This window comes from Larimichthys crocea, chromosome XXIII (genome assembly GCF_000972845.2).
Source record: "Larimichthys crocea isolate SSNF chromosome XXIII, L_crocea_2.0, whole genome shotgun sequence".
NCBI classification, from domain to species: domain Eukaryota; kingdom Metazoa; phylum Chordata; class Actinopteri; family Sciaenidae; genus Larimichthys; species Larimichthys crocea.
This window is the reverse complement of record NC_040033.1, coordinates 11647538-11670616: the sequence shown is the minus strand read 5'-3', so window position 1 is coordinate 11670616 and position 23079 is coordinate 11647538. Positions and strand designations below refer to the sequence as shown.

The 23079-nt window shown below is 42.3% G+C and overlaps 1 protein-coding gene across 3 annotated transcripts in view; it reads left to right on the top strand.

Moving 5' to 3' along the window:
• Positions 1–23079, top strand: part of stau2 (staufen double-stranded RNA binding protein 2) — an 81074-nt gene that overhangs the window by 31976 nt on the left and 26019 nt on the right. Inside the window, exons 10-14 of one of the 3 annotated variants that reach the window (XM_027274162.1) lie at positions 2141–2269; positions 4897–4954; positions 8308–8333; positions 8758–8840; positions 11118–11364. In XM_027274162.1, the coding sequence (XP_027129963.1) occupies positions 2141–2269; positions 4897–4954; positions 8308–8333; positions 8758–8840; positions 11118–11229 (408 nt within the window). In that variant the 3' untranslated portion in view covers positions 11230–11364. Of the gene's footprint in view, positions 1–2140; positions 2270–4896; positions 4955–8307; positions 8382–8757; positions 8841–11117; positions 11480–22710; positions 22825–23079 lie in introns of those variants that run through there. The other 2 variants (XM_027274161.1, XM_027274160.1) reach the window with 2 other exon arrangements.

The window sequence follows — 23079 nt, the reverse complement described above, 5'->3', positions numbered from 1 at the left end:
ACAGTTTAAGGGCCGCATAAAGTACTAGAAGTCATGCGTAAAAAAAGCCACATTGTTACTCGTCAACAGGAAAACAAGTTGTAAAAATCTGTCAATTAGTTTATTGCGGTTAAGATCTGGCACTGGCATATCACTCTTGGTCTGCCTTGGATTAGATCTGCCTAGTTTTTCATAGAAACTGGCATTGCAAGTCTCTTTTATCTCCATAACTTATACAGATTTGCAGGTTAAAGCTACCCTATTATCCCACTCGTCTATGTATGCGAGTCTCTGTAAGCATGCTGAATAATACAGTTACAAAATGATGGTTCGACCGTCGATTCCACAGGTGGCATCATTTTCAAAACATGTAGGTATGAATATTATTAAGACACCATGCAAAGTAGGAGCTATATATCAACAGTATCCAGAAACGCAGCTGACGGCTCATCAGTGCACTAATGGAAAGTGGGGAAAGTGCGCTGTGCCTTGATAAGTCAAAGTAAAAATCATGGCTGAAAGGTCCACACAGGCATCAGGATCAGGATGGTTGTGTGGCAGTGTGGGGGTCTGTTGGTGTGTGTGTCCGTTTGTACTGAACGTAACCGGATTCTGTCTGAATGCGGCCTTAGATCAGCAAATGCTGCCATCCATCTTTTTCAGGGACATCCTCGCTTATTTCAGCCAGACGATACCAAGCCACGTTCTGCATGTGTTTTATAAGAGCGTGGCTTTGTAGCAAAAGAGTGCAGGTACTAGACTGACGTGTCTGCAGACTTGTCTCCCTTTGAAAATGTGTTAGGCATTATGAAGCACAATATACGACAATGGAGAACGTTGAGCAAGAAAAGAGTGGGAAAGAATTTTGCTTTCAAAACCTCAACAATTAGAGTCGAAAACGCTGTGTTGTTGAGTGTTTTTGAGAGAAAGGGTCATGTAACACAATGGTAATTATGCTGTCCCAATTTTTTTTGGAACTTGTTGCAGGGATCGACTTGTGTATATTTACAAAAAACAGTGAAGTTTATCAGTTTGAACATTAAATATCTTTGTATCAAATTGAATATAGGTCAAAAAAGGATTTGCAAAGCATTGTATTCTGTTTTTATTTTCATTTTACGCAGCATCCAAACTTTTATTGGGGTTGTAGTTTGGTTTGTGTGTGTGTGTCTTCCAACCTCAGTGAGTCTGTTTCGTGCATGAGAGACGACAACTAGCAAAACTGGCGCAGTCCGTTTGAATTCCAGCACAACATTTCAACTGCGGCTCTCTTTGTCTTACTCTTCATACTCGTCTCTCTGTGTCCGTCTCTCTCGGTCAAACTCTCGCTCTTTGTCTCTCTTTCCGTAATCCTCTTCTTTCATAAGAAGAACAGAGCTTCTCTTAGCATCAAGCCGTAATTCAGCCTCAAACCTATTCTCCATGCCTCTTTGATACACACATTAGGCCCTGCACCAGTGTGTGTGTTCCCTTTGTGCAGTCCACTCACTCTTCTAAAATTTCCACATTGTTTCCGTTGCAGCAGGACTCAAATGAGTCTTTGTTTTCGCATCTTTTTTTTTTCCTCTGAATCCATCGCTGCTGATGGAAAAAGGCTCAAGGAAAGTGTCAAATGCCTTTTGAGTGGGTGATCATCTTTTAAAATAAAAAAAGAGACAGATTGATTGTGTTTATTTTAGCAATTTGGTAATTTATTGAGGCTTTTCTTCTCGTTGTATGTGACTTACTCGATGCTTTCAGATGAGCACTTAGTGAGCATGTCAGACCGCTTTGAGTAAGTGCACCGAGGCCTCTCTGTTCACAGGCTTTGGCTCCCAGAATGTTATTTGTAGAGTGTAATTGTCTGTTTGCATAACATAACGACGTCTGATATTCTCTTGGAAATATCTGCTTACATTCTGTGTAGACAGATTTAATGTTTTGGGATCACTGGAAAAACAAACACTTCACTCTGAGGCTTTTTGTTGCAATGACTCGGCCCAAAGCGTTCACGACTGAAAGTGAACAAAAGTGTGACAGGAAGAGAAAAGTCATGAGAAAAGCGCATCTGATGTTGTTTTTCATCTACAGCTGTAATTCTCAGTAGCGAATCCGAAAATCATGTTGTTCTGTATCTCATGTGTATGTATCTGTGCATGTGTTTGCATCCGTGCACATGCAGGTAAAGGTGAATAACGAAGTTGCCACGGGAACAGGACCTAACAAGAAAGTGGCCAAGCGGAACGCAGCCGAGGCGATGCTCCTGCAGCTGGGATACAAGGCCTCCACAGTCCCTCAGAACCCCACCGAGGTACACACTGTACTTTTCTTGCTTAGACCAACTTTAGTTTATATACACGTCTTCCACTCTGTTCATTTATTGTAATGCCCGATTACTGTACGTGTAAGTAGTTTGCATGTACAGTGCGCTGTCAACGTTGTACTGGAGGAAGTGATCAGGTCTGCAGCTTATGATGATTTTCATTATCTGCTGAGAGGGAGAGTAGTTCTACATATGAGACACATAGGCTACTGGAAATCAAAGCACTACTAAACACAAACTGGTTCAAATACATCCCAGTCGAAACACGGATACAGCACTCGTATTGTACACGGTACCAACAGGCTCTATAATGACATCTCGAAACAAAACATTTCAATAACGTGTTTAAATTGATGAACGGAAACTTAAATAGATTTTTAATTCCTTTCGTCATGTTCAGTATTTTGAACAAAAACTCTGTTACATAAATAATTAATCCATCAATTTTGGTTGATCTGTTATTATAAAATGTCAGTATTTCCCAAAACCCATTTAGATGTCTTCAAATTTCTTGTTTTTGTTCAACCAGCACTATTCCGTCTTCAGTAATATTCAGTAATATAAAACAGTGAAAAGTAGCAAATCTTCACATTAAAGAAAAAAAGGATCCATGAATTTTCTTTTTTTTTTTGCTAATATTTTTGTATTGATTAACAAATAGCTTCAGCTCAAACAAGTAGTTGATTAAACAACTAAATATTTCAAATGTGAAAATTTGCTGGTTTTTCTATGATATTGGAAGGAATATATCAACGACCTTTCGTTGGCTATTCGCTGTTTTCTGACATTTTATGAAGGATTAATCACATAAATCCAAGAGAATAAAAGTCAGATTAATCAATAATATAAATAACCACTGGTGTGGCCCTAATCCATATGAGGAATCCTCTCAGGTATTTTAACATTATTGAAGTGATTGTGTTCCACAAATGAGGCTTACATCATATAGAGTTTTAGCTGGCAGAAATGTCTGTCACCCACATTAGATGCATACCACATACTCAAGTTTATATCATTTGACCAAATGCAGAAGCACGCACACACACTGATATGTATATAGGACATTCTGCAATCAGTATTCCAGTCATGTCAGCAGTATGGCAGATGATTACATAAAGGATTTCTCTGCAGCGCTCTTATTTTGTATGATCATCAGTATCTCATCGAACACACATCAAAATTTAAAAAAGTGCTGATACTTCATCAATTCTCAGATATACATCACGAGTTCCAGTACTGCTGACCTGTTATGCAACATGTTCAGAACTCCTCTGAGCCAGTCTATTTTCCAAGTAACCATTGATCTCCATCATCTTTATTCACCTCATTGGTTTTTAGGCTCAGGGGAGCGCAGTGAGATCGAGATGATGTTACATAACCAGGCTTTCTGTAGAATAGCCGCTGCTCCCCAGACAGCTCATTAGTTAGACGTGTGCTGCTAGAGACATCTTTATCGAAACAGCTGTGCCATATAGCCAAAGGATGAGACATTGCTCTTATCAGAATGACTGACATTTACTTGTTTTCTACAAAGACACCAAAATCCAGTGTGTCTCTTTCTTTGCCTTCATCCTCCATACTAAACAGTTAAGCTCTGGCATTACTCAGCTTGATCTTTTATGTAGTAACCCCTGACAAATATCCAAAGCTTCAACACATTCATTTTTGAAAGTGTTGAACCCATTGCATGCTGAAAACACTCCAGATGAAAAGGCACGTGTCATCAAGCACATGTCAAATGTTGCACACAAGTTATTGAATTTCTTTCCACATCATTGCATGTTTTATTTGTTTTAGCCCTATAAAATACTATGTTTTGACGTCTAAGGTTTCAGATTAATGAGAGTCTGCTGTACTGGAAATAAGCAGTCTCACTGTTTAAGATAATTCCTGGCAAAAGGTGACCTTTCTGGTTACACTCAAGGCAGAATATTTAGACAGAATAGAGTTAGTGGCTAATACACGGCTGTGCATTGGCCTGACAACTCTGAAAACATCTCTATAAGAATTAGCTGAACGGCCGACCTTCTTCTCACTAGATCCTCAGACAACCCCTAGCTTTATGGAATGATTAAACAGTGTTTGGCGAGCTCCTGTTTTGTAGGACAGGTTGTCTCGCTTTAGATTCCTTTCTTCGTTCCCTGCCCTCCCCTTCTTTTAGGGAGCTCCGCTGCACTACATTCCCACCGTGGGACTGTAGGTGATCCATGCACAAGTGTGAAGAGACTTTGGGGGTGGTTTTAAAACAAATGCACCCCTGCATTTGTTTACAGCCATGTCACACACACATCAGAAATGATTTGTTTTTCAGGTTCGCACATGCATTCTTGTGGCTGTGTGTGTTTGTGCAGGCAGGCACGCATACCACAGCAGAAGTACCACACTGATTAGGAGCCTTTTTTTTTTTACTTACCAAACACTGACAACCCCCCTAATTAAGTAGCTGGCCTAGACAGACACTAGGCTCCTTAAGTATCCCCTCCTGTGAGCGTTCGTCTCTTTGTGGCCCAAAACAGTAGGAAGGAACTCGTCTGACATGCGTGAAGAAGCTGTCTGTTCAAGAATCTACATCTCTCTTACCTCCCCCTTCTCTCCTTCTGTCCGCATCACTACAGATGGACAACAAAGGCTGGAATGGACAAAAGGCGTCATTTACTGAAGCGACAAGTAACAGTGAGTATCGGCACGTCTCCCTGTGTCTCTTTCCATTTCCTTCTCCTCCTCCTCTCTGGCTCTCCATCGCTCCCTCCATCCCGCAGGTGGTTTTAGCCGCCGAGATGGCCCGGCGTTTAATCTCTGTGACTGGTCAATGGGCTTCTGACTGTCAGCTTAATCGGCCGTGCGTCCTCGTGGGGAGCCTACGAATTCAGGCTCATTCACACAGGCTTACAGGGCCGGCACACTGAGGCCCTCTGGGGAGTCCCCCCACTGCCTTCCTGTGCTAAATAAAACGTAGCCTTTCACTCAGGATTAACACACAAGCACACCGGAGCACAGATGCGCGCACACACACACACACACACACATACCCATAATCCTGCACACACAGAGACACAAAACGGTGTCACAGGATATATGATGATATGAAGCAAGATATATCTCACTTTCACATACCAGCTGTAGTCAAAATAAGAACACGTGAAAAAAGTACTGGAACTTTGACACAACTTAATCATCATTAAAACACTCATACAAAGGTCGTATAAAACAGCGTGTATGGCACTTTATGTAGCACTGTATTTCTTAGTGAAACATCTCGACAACCAGTCGATGTTCATTCAGTTCACATGAAATCCCCTTCAAAATTAACGCCAATAACTTATATCATTTCCAACAGCCTTTTTGGGCTTAGTGTTAATTAGTAAACACATTAAACTAAGACGTTAACGTGGTACACATAAGCATGTTAGCATTGTCAGTGAGAGCATGTAAGCATGCCGACGTTGACATTCAGCTCAAAGCACCGCTGCGCCTAAGTACAGTGTCATAGAGCTGCTGGAGTGGGTGTAAACTCTCGGGTCTTGTTTAGTCTCACGGTGCACTGAAACCCGACGTGTCAAACTGCAGATTACCAGACTCCTTGTATAGCTGACAAATGCTTCTATAGCTGCAGGTATAGTGCTGCTGTATTGGACCCACTGGCTGCAGTAAGCTGACAATAACGTGTTTGCTTTGCGGGTCTCCTTTCCTCTGTGTGAAACCTGATAAGAGGCAAATACAGTAATGGAAACATCCTCAGTTGTCACATCCATTTGGAAACCAATCCTCTACTTATTTACTTTTTGGTTTCTGCAGACATACGAAATCATTTCGTGACAGGATTTATGTATGAATTTAAATGCGTATGTGATTGCCTCATGGGATGTTTCATTTATAGAGGGGGGTAGGGCTCTTAAATAAAAGTCATAAGGATGCAATTTTGTAGGAAGCAGCTGGTCTCTATCAGCTGTATCTCTTGTTAAGTTGGCTGTCTTGTCTGTAATCAAAATAAAAACAATGAAAAGGCCTTCCTCTCACAATGTCAAATGCTCGAAATAGTGACATGACATTCTATTTTCAGTTTCCTGCTCTCCAGAGTCTGGCAGCGATGTTATTTTCCTATGGTGTGGGAGTTGAGTAAGTTAATATTTATTACAGGTGTAAAAATGCAAAGAATTTAAAGTCATGCTGTTTCTTAAGCAGATTTACGTGCATCATAATATCTGAGCTTGATTTGTTGTGATGTCCCAGCTTGATAAAAGGACACACTGCGAGCAGCCTCACTCTGGATGCCAGCAAAGTAAATGCCAGCAGCTTGAGAAAGAGCAGTTTAGGGGACAAATGAATAGTCTGTGAGATGTGGAGCAGCAGAGTGGAAAACAAACAGATAGCCTTATTAGATCCGAATGTGCTGTCGTCACTCGGCCCTAATGGAGGCTTTTGGCAGAGCTGCAGTGCTCTTACATCGGGTATCTAGCTTCGGTCCAGAGGGGAGAATGAATGTGATGTTTCAGCTTTTTCATGTTGAAAAGTACAAAACAGATTGGTAGGACTAATCACTTTGACTTTTTGAGTTTCCTCATTGCGGGTTAAGACATGATATACAGAATCCAGATGAGAACGGAGCCCCTGCCATAACTTACATAGCACTCACATGTGTGATTTAGTTCAATTTTCTGAAAGATATATCATCTAAATTATGTTTATAGATAAATGGTTGTTCTCTTGGATAAACTATTTTGGTGGTTGTGGTTCCTTTGGTAAACCAAGGTCCAGGGATTGCCCAATACCTCCAGAGCAGAGCCCCCTGGGAAGCGAAGTCTTCCTCATTTGGTGATCATTTCTATTATTGGCTTGGAGTGTGCCGTTGGTTCTGTGCCATTTCCACTCATAGTTTATCTCACACTCAGCATGCGGCTTAAATATCCGCTAATTACCTCTTTAAAGTTTCCCAAACCGCACAACACTCACACAACGCTAATGTCTGAATAATGTTTATTGCATAAACACCATTTACAGCTCATTCAAACAGATACAGCTGGTCTCAGTTTTCTGTGTGTGTGTCCATGATTGCTGAATGGAAGATGTTTCTGATTTGTCCGTTGTTTTGATTGACTATGCAGTTTATTGAATAGAAGTGGAAATAACTTAATCAGATTGCAGAATTGCAGGAATACGCCGAAAAAATAAGCTCTCTGGCAACAGAATTATTGTAACATCTTTTTATGTGATAAACGGTGATAATTTTAGTTTGTGCTGAAGTGTGATTTTTGTATTATTTCTTTTTTGGAGAAAATAAATAAAACGAGTTGTTTGTCTAGAATAGTTTCTGCGCAATCAAAGTTGAAGGCTAATTGCTTCGACTTGTGGATATTTTCACATCTAGCTCTTGACAGACTTTACAAGTGTTCAAATTACAGGAGCTGTTTCACGGCTAAGTTCAATTTCACTTAACTGTTGGGTGCGGTTACTGATACAGCAGAGCCCACCCAACCACACCCTTCAGTGATGCTTGACTGTCGGTCCAGCAAACTTCATGAATTGAACCGGAGAGGGCAGTAAAAGCATTTAAACCCTGGTTAATCTTTAAAACCTTGAGATTTGAGTCCCCGATTTGCAGACATGAGGTTAGTGGTTTAAGTAATTCAGGTCAGTTGAAAATAACACATGAATCAATCATTCAGAGTAGCAAACCTGAGCAGCTATAGAAGAAGAGCAACTTGTGCATCTGTTTCAGTGATGTATTAGGAAAGCTGGGTTGCGTGGCTCGTCAGCATTTCAGCTAATTTGTCCGAGTGACCAACCATGCTACTGTAGCTAAAACATCCCCTCTGGCCAGGAGGAACACTACCATTATAAAGATTCATTCAAATGAATGGGCGCCATTGTGGTATCTGGTATCACGTTGTTATAGTACATCTATGAACTGTTTACAGTGCCCCTAAATAAACTGTGGGCTGGGAGGATTCATACATTCTTATTGTCAAGAATATTATCCAACACGTTATGAACGAAGTCATGATTCAATGTTGTCTTCTTCATTGTAGGAAATTGTGTGCATCCATCGGCATTGGTATGTAATTTAAATCCTGAACGGAAAAGGCCGACTCTGCCAGTAACCGTAAGACTACAATAAAGGTCAGCTTATACAGAAAGCAGAATTATTTATGAGAAAACATCACCCATAAATATTATGGTAATCTTTTGGGTAATAAATGTGGTGGTATATTAATATCCAGAAAATGGGTTAATCATATAGCGGCTAGTTGTACCCGGGGTAACATACAAACTGTTCTCTGCATTATGTGCTATATTATATAAGGCAAAGTAGAAGAAAATAGGTAAATATGTCACAGGCTGTTCACTTATGGCTTCGTCCTTCCGTTCTTTCTCTTCCACATAAAACACATGCACCCCTCAAGCACCCAAAAGCACTCATTGTATTTGTGTATGCGTGTGTATTGAAGTGTGTGCTTGTGTCCTTTGCCCCGTGTGAGCTGTGGGATGCAGTGCTACAACAAACAGGGTGGCTTAGAAGACAGGAAGGGAGTGTAAAAGAGAAGAAGAAGAAGAAAAAGAAGTAAGAAGAGAGTGATTTTTCTCCCTTCTATTCCCAGGGGTATTGCAGCAGGGCTTTTCACTCGAGTTGCCACATTTCATTTCCTGCTGTGCATATTTGTGTGTGTGTGAATGTGTGTCCGTGCGTCGTGTGCATGTGTGAACTATGTGAGGGTCTTGCTCCACCGTGGTGATTTATAGTGGCGGGCTCCGGCCCTATCTGTTTTCGATCAGGCTCATGCTTGGCTCTGGCTTCCCTCCAGCGCTCCCCTGGCCCACCGGACGCCGAGTCTGGGTGGGACCCCTCCAAAACTGCCTGGAACCAGCACCACAAACACACACACACACACACACACACTCTCTCCCCCTTACTCTTTCATTCCCCACTTCTCAGCCTCACTCTGCGCCCACCCCACCACCACCACCACCTCCTGCTCTATCCTCTCTCTAACTTGCTCCCACTTCATGTACACAGTTTCACAATCTCTACCCAACATCCTCACGCACACAAACACTCCGTCACTCTTACTTCTTCGCTCTCACTGTCTCTCTTCTTTTGTCTTTTCTCTTACTGTCACGCTCTAAGCTGACACCAGCTTCAAGCACTCAGTCACATGCAAACATGCAAACATCCTCACTGACACGCCCACACACGGTTTCTGCAGACAATCTCACACACACTCACATGGTTTGCATTCACTGCCCCTATCCCTGCCCCCACCACCACCACCACAATATTCTTTGTCCACAGCTGATGTCATGTTGGCTAACACCTTTAATTTTTGATGATACTTACAGAATGCACAGGCCTGTGAGTTTTACTTGCGTAAATTCAAATTAAAGTTGTCATCATGATTGGGAGGGGGAAAAAAATCCTAGCAGTTGTGTCATTGCTGGCATGGGGCAGTCTGTTGTAGTATGAGTAATAGGTCCTGGATTTCATTGCTGTTTCCTTCAGCTTCTCTGCTCAGCTTATTGTTCATAATGGGAAATACTGTCTGCAGGTTCCCAGAAACTTTAGACCAAGTGCACTAAAGTGTCTGTCTTTGCATGTGTGTATCTACGTGTGATGGTAATGTTAACTCAAACAGGAAGTGGCCTGTCAGTCATGCGCTCACTCCAGCGCTTTCTCTCCCAGCTGTTGGGTCTGTACGCACACACAAACAAGCACACACAGACGTACACACTGACACACACACAGCTGGTCTTCCTGTCTCTGGTGACCTTGGCTGGGCTTTGGAGGCTCTGCATGGTTTTCACATCCACTCATCCCCACCTCCTCTTCCATCTGAGCTGGCTCCCAGCTCATCCTTTCTCTTTTATCCTTCACATCTCTTCTTCTTCTCCTTTCGCGTCTTACATTCCTTCCCTCTCGCTTTCACGGCAGCCACAAAGTGACGAAAGTTTTGAACTTCAACCTGTTGGTGTTTCCTGCTTCCACCTGTCACGACCATTTCGGGACAGTGATGTCAGAGTGAAGAAAGCCAACATAAACGAATGAGATTTATCCAAACGGTCTGGATCGGAAACACAGTCTTGGAGCGCTGTTGTGTTCCTCTGGCTAGAACCACAGCATATCTGGACCAAAAAGTTGGTCAGAGGTGCCTCGGCCTCTCAGATCCAAATCACTCCGGACGTTTCCCAGAGCCACTGAAATATTCTCACAAGAACCTTGATCTGAGACCCAACCTGCTTCAGAGATTCTGTTGGGCCTGCATTTGAAGAAATGTTCTAAGTGAAACAGGATGCCGGTTAGCTGACGGTGCTGTTTCCCATCAATGATGAAGTCATAGCTGCTCTGTTGATATTGGTAGATGCTCCATTTGTGTCTGTGTGTTTGTGTTCGAGAAAGAAAGAGGCTGTGTGTGTGTGTGTGTGTGTGTGGGGTGGGTGGGTGGGTGTTTCCCAGCAGACACGTTGATAGTGTTTGCAGGTGCTGAACCACATGAAACTGTCATCTACGTTCAGTGATGGAATGCCAGTTTGGGAGCCAATGCACACGCTTGTACACACACATGCACAAACACACCCTGGCATTGTCTGGTAGTGAGTGATGGAGAAATGTGTGTGTGCATTTCAGTGATTAATAATGAGAGCCATATTAACTCTTGTCTCCTCTCTCCAAATCTCATACCTTTGTTCCTTACTGCTCTTTATAAACCATGTGACCATCCATAATTTAACTGTTTCTACTCATTCCATCTCAATCTCTTCCAAACCCTTATTTTTTTCCTCTTTTTCTCTCCTCCATCTGTCCTCCCTCCTCTGTTCCTTCCCCAACCTCCTAACCCCCCCACAGCCCAGAAGGGTCTCCTCCACCTCAGCCCCGACGTCTACCAGGAGATGGAGGCCAGCAGGAAGCAGGGGGGCAACGCTCCGGGCCCCGGCGGCAGCAGTGGTGGCTCTGTTAACTACATGACATCCAAAGACATGGGGCCCTGCTCTGCCCCGCTGCCCCCAGGACACCCTCCATATTACAGCGGCTCAGCCTCCTCTCCAAGCCCAACTGCTACCATGGCCAGGGAGCTGCTGCTTAATGGTCAGTCACCCACAGCCGACGCCTCCCTGCCAATGAAGGGGAAGAACCCAGCCCTGGCCTGCGGCGTCTCGGTGCAGCCTGCACAGCAGCTGGACTACCTGGCTCGCATCCAGGGCTTCCAGGTGAGATGCAAGGATGTGAACATGCTACTTTAAGTCTGCCTGTAGATCAGAAAAGGAAGGTCTGAAATGTATGGTCACACAATCTGAGTCTTGGAAACAGCTTATTAAATACAACAAAGTCAAGATTAGGAAAATTGTGGGGAAAAAATGGGAAAATGACCCAAGCCATCCATTGCAATTGCACAGGCATTCCCCCAATACATTGGCAAAGCATGTATGTACAGTGTGATCGAGCTGAACTGAAACAGATAATCCTGACAGATCTGATTTTATCAGTAGTCACTAGGCGATGGTTTGTCATAGACTCAGTTAAACACTCATTAAATATGTGACCTTCACTGTGCAATGCAGCTTAATAAGCCTAATATTATATTTCACAAAAATGAATTCAGCTCTTTTCAGACAAGGAGCAGCACCTCCACCATCAAGTCCGGCTTACTGCAGTTGTCCATGGCCACAGTTTCTTAGTTCTCAGATCTTAACAAATAATCTACAGTTACTTTGGTGATGTTATCATCAGTATCATGTTCTCATAACTGATAGAAATTATGGAAAATTAGTTGTTATAATCAGAACCTTCCTGTAAATTAGATCAGTGTTGCACATTGAACTATGTTGGTGTTTAGTTTCTTCTGGGTAAAAGCCCCATCAAGGAGGCCTTCATGCTGGTGGGCATGCAATTGTTTCCAATTTCACATTTATTTCACTTGTGGAATGTAGGCTTGTATTTCATTTTAACTGCCATCAATTAAGGTAATAAAAGTCATCATTTAAACTTGGTTAGAGTATCAGACACCCTGTGCTACAGTCGTACAGTATGTACACTTGTTAAAGTGATGGCACAGATGTTGGCGTGACCATGCATAAATATGACCCCCCCAACACACACACACACACACACACACACACACACACATTCCTGCCCTGATTCTTCTCCCTCTCGGCCACTGCTGTAAATAGGAACGTGTTCCTGGTCAACCTGTGTGCTTATAAAGAGGAAAAGTTGCACACACACACACACACACACACCCCACTTTAAATCTCTCTGTGTAAGAGATGCAGGCTGTCTGTATAAAAAAAATAAAAAATAAAAAAAACATGATGAAAGAGAGAGTAGAGAGTGTAGAACTGCTCGATCTGTTTTCTGTTCACTCTCACTATGGATATTATTGGCAGGCTATGGATTTAGAGCTGGAACTAAACCTCACAGGTGCTTCTGTCATTACCAGACCGGACACACACAGATCAGAAACACACACACTGTGTGTGTGTGTGTGTGTGTGTGTGTGTGTGTGTGTGTGTGTGTGTGTGTGTGTGTGTGTTTTTGTGTGTGCAAAAGAGAGGACTGCCCAGTGTCTGTTTTAATCAGTGCCGGCCAATCTGCGGTGCATACCATGCCACTGATACCAGCGCCTGTTCATTTAAGCTGCAGATGCTTTTTATCAGTTTGAGCGAAAACATTTTATCTTAACCTGCTGAGGGTTCCTTTGAAAGGCCTTTGTTATTGCTCTGAGCCTTCCTGTGTGTGTGTAACCTGAGAGAGCTCTGCTGCCTGGCCAAGCCCAAACACACTTGTACGTATGCACACACACACACACACACACACACACACACACACACACACAGCAGGTTCTGTTTAGTGGAAATGGAAGAGTTGGGCTAAGCCTGTGTGTAAAGTTTATGTCCTTGTCGTTCTCATACTGCACAAACCATATTACGTAAACGTGAGTGTGTTTCTGCATCTTTACATGCATTGATCTGAGCGAATACACACTCGAGCATCCCTCGCATATTTCCGTGTGCGTGCTTCTTAAGCGAGGAAATCAGGCTGTAATTGAGACATGCAGACAATATGTGTTCTATTGAGGGAATGTTTCATATCATGTGGGTTTGTAATGAGAACCTGTAGTTGCCTACAAAGCCATGTTAGGCAGACTTTTTAAGGCTTATGTATTCTTATGTGTTTTTGTGGGCTAAACCGCGACAGATTTCAAATGTTTTTGCCAAAAAAAATACACTTGTCTGCTTTTCCACTGGACACATAATGCGCCACTTTTTGTCGAGCCGGCTTTCCCTTTGACCACACCGGACTTGTTTGACAAACAAGTGCTCAGATCCACCGTAAGTCATTTTTAAAAAACATTTTTTTTTAGTAATTTGATAATAATCTCCTTGTCTGATTAGTAACTTTGTTTTTGTAATGTAATTATGTTATCCAAGTGAGTGGATTACAGTGACCGCCCAACACTGGATTAAAGCAACTAAGCAAGCACTGAGGACGTTCTCATAGTGTCTGTTTCATCCATCCAGCTCCACAGACAAAGGCCCGGGCCTACCTGCTAAGCCCTTCTTTTGATTTGATTGGAAAATAGCCTCTGGTGGAAGCTCTGACTGGATAAGCAACAGTGTGTTGTACTCACGCCAGCTTGGAGCAAGGATGCTGGCACTTATTCCAGTGTGTTTGTATGTATGTGTGTGTGTGTGTATTTCCTATTAATTTGGCTGGCGTGTTGTTGGCACGGCGGGTATGTGCGCTGGAAGTAGGGCAGAAACAAAGAAGCGGGAGGTAATAGACAACACATGGACTAAGGATGAAGTACTGAGTAGGAGCCACGTAACAGATTCTCCCTCTTTCTTCCCGTATCGCTCTCTTTCCTATCTTTCATCATCTCTTTCTAATCATAATCACTTCCTCTGTTCTTATTTCTTCCACAAATTTACTAACTCAAATTTCTCTCGCTGTTTGCGTAGTTTGAAGAAGTCGAAGGGTTCGACCCCAGCATTGCAGTCACCAGCTGCCCATTTACTCTGCCATCACATTACTTAATAGAGTCATCACAGACCGCCACCGCTTCACATTATTAACTGTTACTTCCCTCTAAAGTGAGCAGGAGATTTTTATATAGAAGTTCAATGATTGATGGAAATGTAATGGTTCTTTTTTTTTTCTATGATACACACCTGGACCCCGGACAAATCTACTGCTTCACAGAGGATGTATTCTCTCTCACTCCTTCACACTAGTCTGCATGCACTTGGTTCTTGGAAGACTGGAGTGTTTATCTCTGTTTGTCCATGTCTGAATGAGCACTGGCAGAGTTGGAGTGATTCAGTGGTTGAGCAAGTTAATAAGAAGAGGAGAGTGAAAGGGACAGAGAGAGAAAGGAAGTGTGGATGAAAGACCTGTGTGTGTGGATGTGTGTTTGTGTGTGTTTGTGTGTGATCACATGCTGCTTTTATTTCTGGACCAATGCTGAGAATAATTCCTCAGACATTGACTGCAAAGAATGGGGAAGGTGTGTAATCCGTCCCCAGTTACACCAGTGGGCAGCAGCGGACATGTGTGCAACATATGATAGTATACATATATTACATTCATTTGTAAAGGGTAAAGATAATGATGCATTGTTTGTTCAGAAAAGTTTCCAGTCTACTTTGTGTGCATCTTATTCCTTAATCGGATTTATGCTTTGGACGAGTGGGCCTAATTTGTTTACATCTGTATAATACTTAAGTTATTAATCATACTCACTGACGCACTGTAGTTGGAAACGAGAACACAAAACAGACACCACAATGTCGAATTCAAAAGTTTAAAGTCAGGCTGTGTACATTTTTGCCGAACAGCGGTCACCGTAGCTATAAGCAGCACAGTTGGAGTAATTAAGTCAGCGAACTGACAATAAAGTGCCTTCCGCAGCAATATTTATATTAAATTATTTCACATTAGCCAACACTGGTCATGCCAGACCAAGTAAGGCTTTAGCTGTGAAATCCCTGAGCAACAGTGCATTTTATTGCTAATTAATCAAACCTTTCATCTGTATGTGTTATTACTTCTTTCAGATATGACGTGGTCTCCCTTTAAATCGATGAAAACCATTTGATTTGGCATTTCAGCTCCATGTCGTCACACTACTGCCTGCCGTTTATACTGTACGCACCGTGAATTAAATGAACCTTGTTAAAACAAAAGGTGCAGAAAAACAATATGCCACGGAACAGTAAGCACGCATCTCATTATTTCTGCTGAACATAATACAATAAGCCATATTCCTAAGTTACTGGCAGCCGCGGTGAATGTAGCACCTTCTTCAGCATGAATTTGAAATTACATCCCTCCTGAGGTTGTGTTCTGGTTGTGCGAATGGAAAATATGACACAGCCACTTTGTGTATTGTAGCAGAGATCTTAACCAGCCTGTGGAGTTTTGATGACCTTCATGAAGCATAACTTGGTGGATTAGTTTGTATTATTTGAGTCTTTGTAAAGTTGGGTCTCTAAAATCATAAGCGCAGGATCAAGTCAAAGGAGGAGAAAAAAAAAGAATCCTCATATGGGAGCAGATGTTAACTCTTAATATCACAGGATATTGTAACGCTTTCAAAATTAATATCCTCTTGCATATGGCGATCAAATAACAAGACACTATACTATAACATTCCAGGTTGTGTCTGGAAGAGTTGAGCGGTATCTACTGTTTCTATCAGTTGAGTCCACCTGCTAAATCCAAACTCAATAACACAGCGGCGATAGCCATCAGCCGAGTTATGTTATCTAGCCATGACAGACTTCACTCTGGAGATGGATTTAGAGAAAAGGGAGGGCCCCGCGCTCTTCGCTGTGCTGGAATCAGAACTTCTATGTTGGAAATCCCATGTTAATGAAAACACTATCCTTGGCGGGTGGCTGGTGTTGAAATCCATTCAGTGCAGTTCCCAGGATTTCTCACACTTCCACGTTGTTTGTTCTTCTCTCTCTCCGCTTCCTTCTTTGGCTGTGTAGAAAAACCTCTTCAGATGGTGCCGACTACACCTTGTACCCTGCCTGGCAGTTTCTGCCCCCCCCTCCCTCCTTCCTGATCTCCACTGCTGACTCTCATCTCTCTGTATCAACATCAAACGCCTGATCTGGTACAAACGTTCAAAGACTCTAACAGTTTGTTTCCAACTTCCTTGTCATCGTCTCATTCCTCCACTCTCTGTTTACTCTGGGATTTGCGTTAGAAAATACATTTTGGGATGGCTAATCCCACCACGTTTGATTTCTGCGGCAGCGTGATGGCTTCCAGCTGCGCTCTGCGGCATATTTGTGTGAAGAGCGATCTTCGAAAACAAGTTTTGTCGGTGGTATAAATCAGACCGTTAATGCTGTGCTGGCTCGGCGCAGAGTCTCTCTGCTTACATGGTGGCCCTCTGTGTGCGTGTCGGTGCGTATGCCTGTGTCTGTGTGTGTTTGGCAAAACTGAGTGATGATGTTTTTACACCACAATCAAGCCCATTCGCAAACCTTTAAATCAAATACCCTCAAGTGCCAGCACAGCATATTGCAAATTTGAATATGCAGCATAATCTTTTTTTTCTTCTTCTTCTTCTTCTTTTTTTTTTTAAACTTGCTTTTGTTCTTTGTATTTTGATAGTATTGATCATATTTCATGTAGCTCTCAACACTAGGCAGTGATTGCAGCTGTGTGCCAGCGCTGTCCCAGCATGGGGAGAGATGGAGGGTGTGTTAACCTGGCACTTTGTTTTGAATCCAAACAGTTCTCTTCATTATCTGCACATTATCTGTCGCTGTAGAAACAGCTAGCCTGGCGCTGTCCAAAAGTAAATAAATCTACCTAGCGTGGAAACTTCACAGAAACGTCAAGACTTAGAGACGTCACTGCTCCTGGCAGAGAAATAGTTTGACACAAAACCTCTGTAAAACCACAAATTATAGTTTTTTACACTTTGTTTTTGTGCAGATTAAACGAACAAACATGTTAATTAGAGAGCTTTAGAGGTGCTGGTAGAGGGTGTTTTGGCTTGTCGTTTCCATTCTTTATGCTAAGCTATGGTCAGCTTTACTTTCATTCTTAGTGTACAGACATGAGAGTGGTATCGATCTTCTCAGCTATTTCTTTAAATTGCATTTAACTTACTTATAAAAGGTGAAAAAAGATGTATAAAAAAGCGGCTGTGGCTCAGGAGGGTACAGCAGGTCATGCACTACTCAGATGATCAGCGGTTCGATCCACCGGCTCCTCCAGTCTGCATGTCAAAGTGTCCTTGGGCAAGATACTGAACTCCAAATTGCTCTCGAAGGCCTCGCCATCAGTGTGTGAATGTGTATGAATGGGTGAATGTGATATGTAGTGTAAAAGCAGTGTTGTTCCCAGTGGTGAAGAAACAAGTGGGTAATGATCATGCCAGTCAAAGGTTTGGACCAACACTGAAAACTATCAAATAACACACACTGAATTATGTGGTAAACAAAAAAATATATAAACAAAGCAAAGTGTGTTTTATATTTTTGATGATTGTTTTACAACACCGCTGATGGTCTCATACGTATTAAGAAGGCAAGAGTGTGCAAAGCTGTCATCAAAGCAAAGGGTTGCTACTTTGAAGAATCTAAAATATAAACCATATTTTTCTTTGTGCACACTTGTTTTAAACTGTAAATTCCATCTGTATTATTTCATAGTTTTTTTTTAATGTCAATCTGGAATGTAGAAAGTAACGATAATGAAGAAAAGGGAAGATGTGTCCAAATCTTTGATTGGTACTGTACATCAGATTTGTATAGCATGCACAGATCTTATTAGATGGTCGTGAGGAACCATTACACAGTCAGGCTATAATAGTTTAGCCATCCTCTGCTATGGTTATGACTCCAGCTACTTTCAGGTTCATCTATTTGCATTGTTGGGTTGCCTTAAAAAATATCAATGCAGCTGAATAATAGTTTTCTGACTTTCAGCATTTAAAACTGATGTAACAGACCAGCTGCAAATGGGTCACTTTCGTACGTCAGGCATCCACTTTACCAGTCAAGCCACCATGGAGCCCCTATTTGTGAATATTTTTGTATATTGTGTGTTGCTATAAAAAGTGAATGTCCCAGTCGTGGGCTTGTGTAGAAGTGTATCTTGTCATGTTACTTGACTCACCGGACTGAGAATACACCGTGGGTATTCTTTTGACCTGCACTTTTCTAGAAACGTGTTTTTGTGGAAATTTTGAGAAAGAACTGACTTCCTTGGAACTTTCATTGAAATCTGACTTCTCTGGGCTCTCAAAGTGCTCTCAAAGTTTTAAGAGTAGCAGCTTTGTTTGCCCTGAGACTCCTGCCGTTAGAAGAAGTGAAAGGTGTATTAACAGCGTGTTTTAAACACTCTTGACCCCCATGTCCCCACTGAAGTGGCTCGGTGTGGACCTCTAATTGCCTCTCACCAACAATGACAGCGTTGCTCAGCTGAGGGGGCGGGGGGTTTGTTTATTTTAGTCAAATTAAAGTTATTTCCGTGCTCTTTGACTATTCACAGCCTGCACTTGGCTTTTTCTGGAATCAAACTCTTAGTCCTGCGGCAGAGCTCGTGTTTTGTGGTTTTGGAGTAACGTGACAACATACCTAACAAGTGTTTGTTTTCGGAGTAACCTTGACAGCGCTGTGTAACACAGTCCTAAAGATATGGACATTTGCGTCGACGTCTGTTGCGTCTTCCCCTCCCCTTACAAGTCTGTTTGGATTTCTGTCTGTAGGTATGCACATGCATATTTGTGCGCTTAATATAAATTTGAGCGTGGCTGCATGACCGTTATGGCTGCGGTTGCTTTTTTTAGAGTGCGCATGTTCGTGTTTGTTCGAATGAAGAGGAGCTTTTGAAGAGGAGCCATCCAGCTTTAGAAGCCAGATGTCAGAGGTCGTTCCACATTAGTTCCGCCGATCAATCGCAGGCCTTGCGTAACTCTCCTGCTTCTTTGTCTCTAAAGGAAGTGGATTAGAGGTTGTTTTCTGAGTTGGGACCTGGGATGATTAGTTAGGCCTGTTTAGAATGCATGCACTCACAGATGCATACAAACATGCACTCAAAACAGACGGCCTGGATGAGAGAATTAGACGGTTTGTTTTTAAGATGCTCGTTATTTCAGTTTCCGCCAAATCAACGCAAACGAGATGATGCAATGTTCTTTGATGCTGGCACATCAGGCAACTTTCTTTTCTGCCTGCAGGTCAGAGTTGATGGAAAATCCCCAAAGTAATCAGGAACTTTGACTATGTTATCAACAGGCCAGAGAGTAAAGCCTCCAGGTGATGATTGGTGATCTGCCAAATTTGTTGTTTTAAGCAGAATTTGGCTGGTTGGCTGGAGCTAGTCATGTTTATTTATATAGTTCAATATCACATACAACGTGTCAATGAGCATTACAACCCCAGCTCAAGATCTCCAAGAGGATGAGGGGAAAAAAAACTTATAAGACTAACATTTGACGGCCATGCTCATGGCGCGTGAACCTGTGCTTCCAGCTAAATGCTAACAAACTCATAGTGACAATGCTAACATGTTGATGTTTATACTGTCTTTGTGTTCAGAAGGTAAAATGTTCACTATTTTCACCATCCTATTTTAGGATGTCAGTATGCTGACATGAGCTAATTAGCACTAAAAAAACAGTTTAGGCTGATGGGAAATGAAGTTTTGCTGGTAGTTTTGGGTATAATGCATATTATTGGACAGATTACAGTTTCGACCTGATGATGGCACTAGAGGGAAAGTTGAGGGATCACCAAAATGAAAACATTTCAACATTAACGTCTGTACAATGTTTCAAGGCAATCCGTCCAGTAGCTGTTTAAAATATGCTGCTCAAAACCACAAACGTCGACCTCACAGTGGCAGTGGAGCACATGTCAGGGGATTACCAGATTCATAAAGATACTTCATCTGGGAATTTCATGGCAATTGGTCAAGTTGATATTAAAGACATTGAAGTCTTGAGTGAAGTGTCTCCACACAGTTTAGAAGGTAAATGGCAAAGAATAAACAAAATGTGCAACGGTTGATAAATATTTTAAATGCAGCAATGTGATTAATCAGCAGCAGGGTTGCAATAGTTTAATAATTAGAACTAACACCCCCTGATTTCTCAGACTGAAACAGGAGTGCATGATATCAAGGAAAGGAAGTCATATGACTATTTTGACAGATATTCTGAGTGCGATATGATTCACACTCACACACAGAATGATGAGGCATTTTTGCATCACAAATTCCATCTTCACTGACAAAAAAATATATATTCTTATTTGGTTACACAAGTACTTGTGTTAGAGATCACTTCACAGTCAAAGATACTTTGTTATTGGTCATTTCCCTCAACTGCACATACACACTTGCGAGCATATACACTCACACAGACAATGGGAGAAGTTGGAAATTATTAGAAATTTGATATATCCAAGCATATATCGCCTTACAATGAGAGACGTCTGTTTCCTCCAGCACCATCAAAAGGGTGGAGTCCACCCTCGGCTGGAGTCCTGACACTGCACAATGGATGAACCGAGTGAAGTGCCTACCGATCAGACAGCATGATTACACCATACATCACAGGCTCCCAACCACAGGCCTAATATAAACCAGCATACTGGACAATTACACACACACACAAAGATTTATAATTTTGTGTAGAAAAAGAAGGAGATCGTAAAAGAAGCTTATTTCCAGCTCATTTTATACGTGTTCAAACTTCTGAAATCGGATTCTTGTTACAAAACTATTATAATTATTACCCCGAAAATATCCTGTGTTTCTTTTCTTCCTCCTCTTTCTTCCTTTCTCTCTCTTCTTAATGTTGAAGTCTGGAGAATTTATTAGAGATTAACTTGTCAGAGAAGGCTTTTTCCACGGCTCACTTTACTACATTCATCATTCATACACATAACAGATAGCATTCCACAATTTATCACTGTGGGCCCATCTCCCCATCAGCAAGCTGTGTGTGTGTGTGTGTGTGTGTGTGTGTGTGTGTGTGTGTGCGCTCATGTACTCCACGTAACATCACACATATCTCCGCATGCACATGTTCATATCTCTGTGTTTGCGTTCGTTATAATGGGTCTGCGTCTTAATGGGCAGACATCCATGCGTCTGGCTGGCTGGAGAACACACACACACACACACACACACTTTTCCACGTATGATCATAACTCATTCAGAGACACACACACACACCTACCTCGCTCTGGAAGCTTTCAGTCACAGATCATATACAGCTGCTTGTACGCAGGCGCGCGCACATGCTCACACACACACGAGTTCAGCGTGTATGGCCAACGAATTGTGAGCTACATAAGAAGAAACTTTGGTCCAGTGAGAGTGGACACACACACACACACACACACACACACGTGCGCCTGCATACTTTTGTGTTGTGACACACATTTTCTGTTGATTAAAAGAATGTAATAACTTTAAACTCTTCAGCCAACAAAAATACACAGAGACAAACTTAAAACCCACGCTGTATATAAGATCAATAGACACTTGCGTCAAACTGTTCGTCACATTTCTCTATTATATTAGCTGTTACGGGAATTGTTCATTGATCTACAAAAGTGTGCAAAATTATTATGATTATGGTATTCATTGTAACAAATTCTTGTAAGTCATGGCTACAAAATAGCCACTTATTTTATCCTGCCTGTATTTTTTTGCCTGCAGTCCGTCTGTACTGACGTAGCTAGAAGCCCTGTTATGTTCACAGTTATTTTCTCTTACACCTGCTAGCTTACTTTTTTCCGCTTGCCCATTGATGTGTAAAGCCATGAATCGGTTATGTTCTCTCACTCGTCCTCGCTGTCCTTTGTCTCTCTGCGTCAGTCGGACGTTTCTGTTCTTTCAGTTCTCGTAGTTATTTTTGCCATTTATTAAAGACGCCTGCAGCTGTCCTGGGCATAAGTAGGCCAGGCAAACACACGCGCACGTACGCAGACATACACATGCAAATGCACACATGTGCACAGAGTGAGAGCCAGTAAGAAGTAGGGCAGACAAGCAGGCAGTATTACCAAAAGCCCTTGGATCTCAGGAGCAGACTGTCCCAGAGGAACATCATGTCATAACAGTCCTGATTGCACAGCATTTAGGAATGCCTGCAGAGTTAACCTCTCAATGATGAGGGGTCGCCAGTGATGTCATAACCACCACCAACCCCCCCGACTCAATTGCACATACACATCCTTACATTTATTCCCCTCCATTGCCATCTCTGTATGGTGTGGGGTAATTGTCCACAAATGCTCTGTGGTGGCAATTAGACATGCAAGATTTACTCTCGAGCCAGCCACTTCCCACTGAAAACTCGAGATGCTTCAGTTGGCTTGTCTTTTGTGCTTTGACTGATCTTTTCCTGTATTTACTCTTTGGGATAACTCCGTTTGTCTACCTTTGCCCTCTCTTCCAGGTGCAGTACAGTGATGCGCAAAGCGGTAAGGATTTCGTGACCTATCTGACCCTCTCCCCAGTGCAAATGACTTTCCACGGCACCGGGAGCACCCTCCAAGCCAGCCATGACCAGGTGTGTGTGTGTGTGTGTGTGTTTATTTATATATATACACAACTGCATTATCACTATACTGATGTGCCTTTATCAGTGTAGGTGCTGACAACAGCCTGTCCAGGTTCATAACTCACTGTCTGAAATGCTGTTTTTGGTGTTTGGATAAATTGATACGCTACATGAACCGTAATGCGTATATCATGGTGAGTTGGTCAAAGTAGTGCTTTTTTTAACATGAGTAGTATAATTACTAGCTATCCACTGTTGATGTTG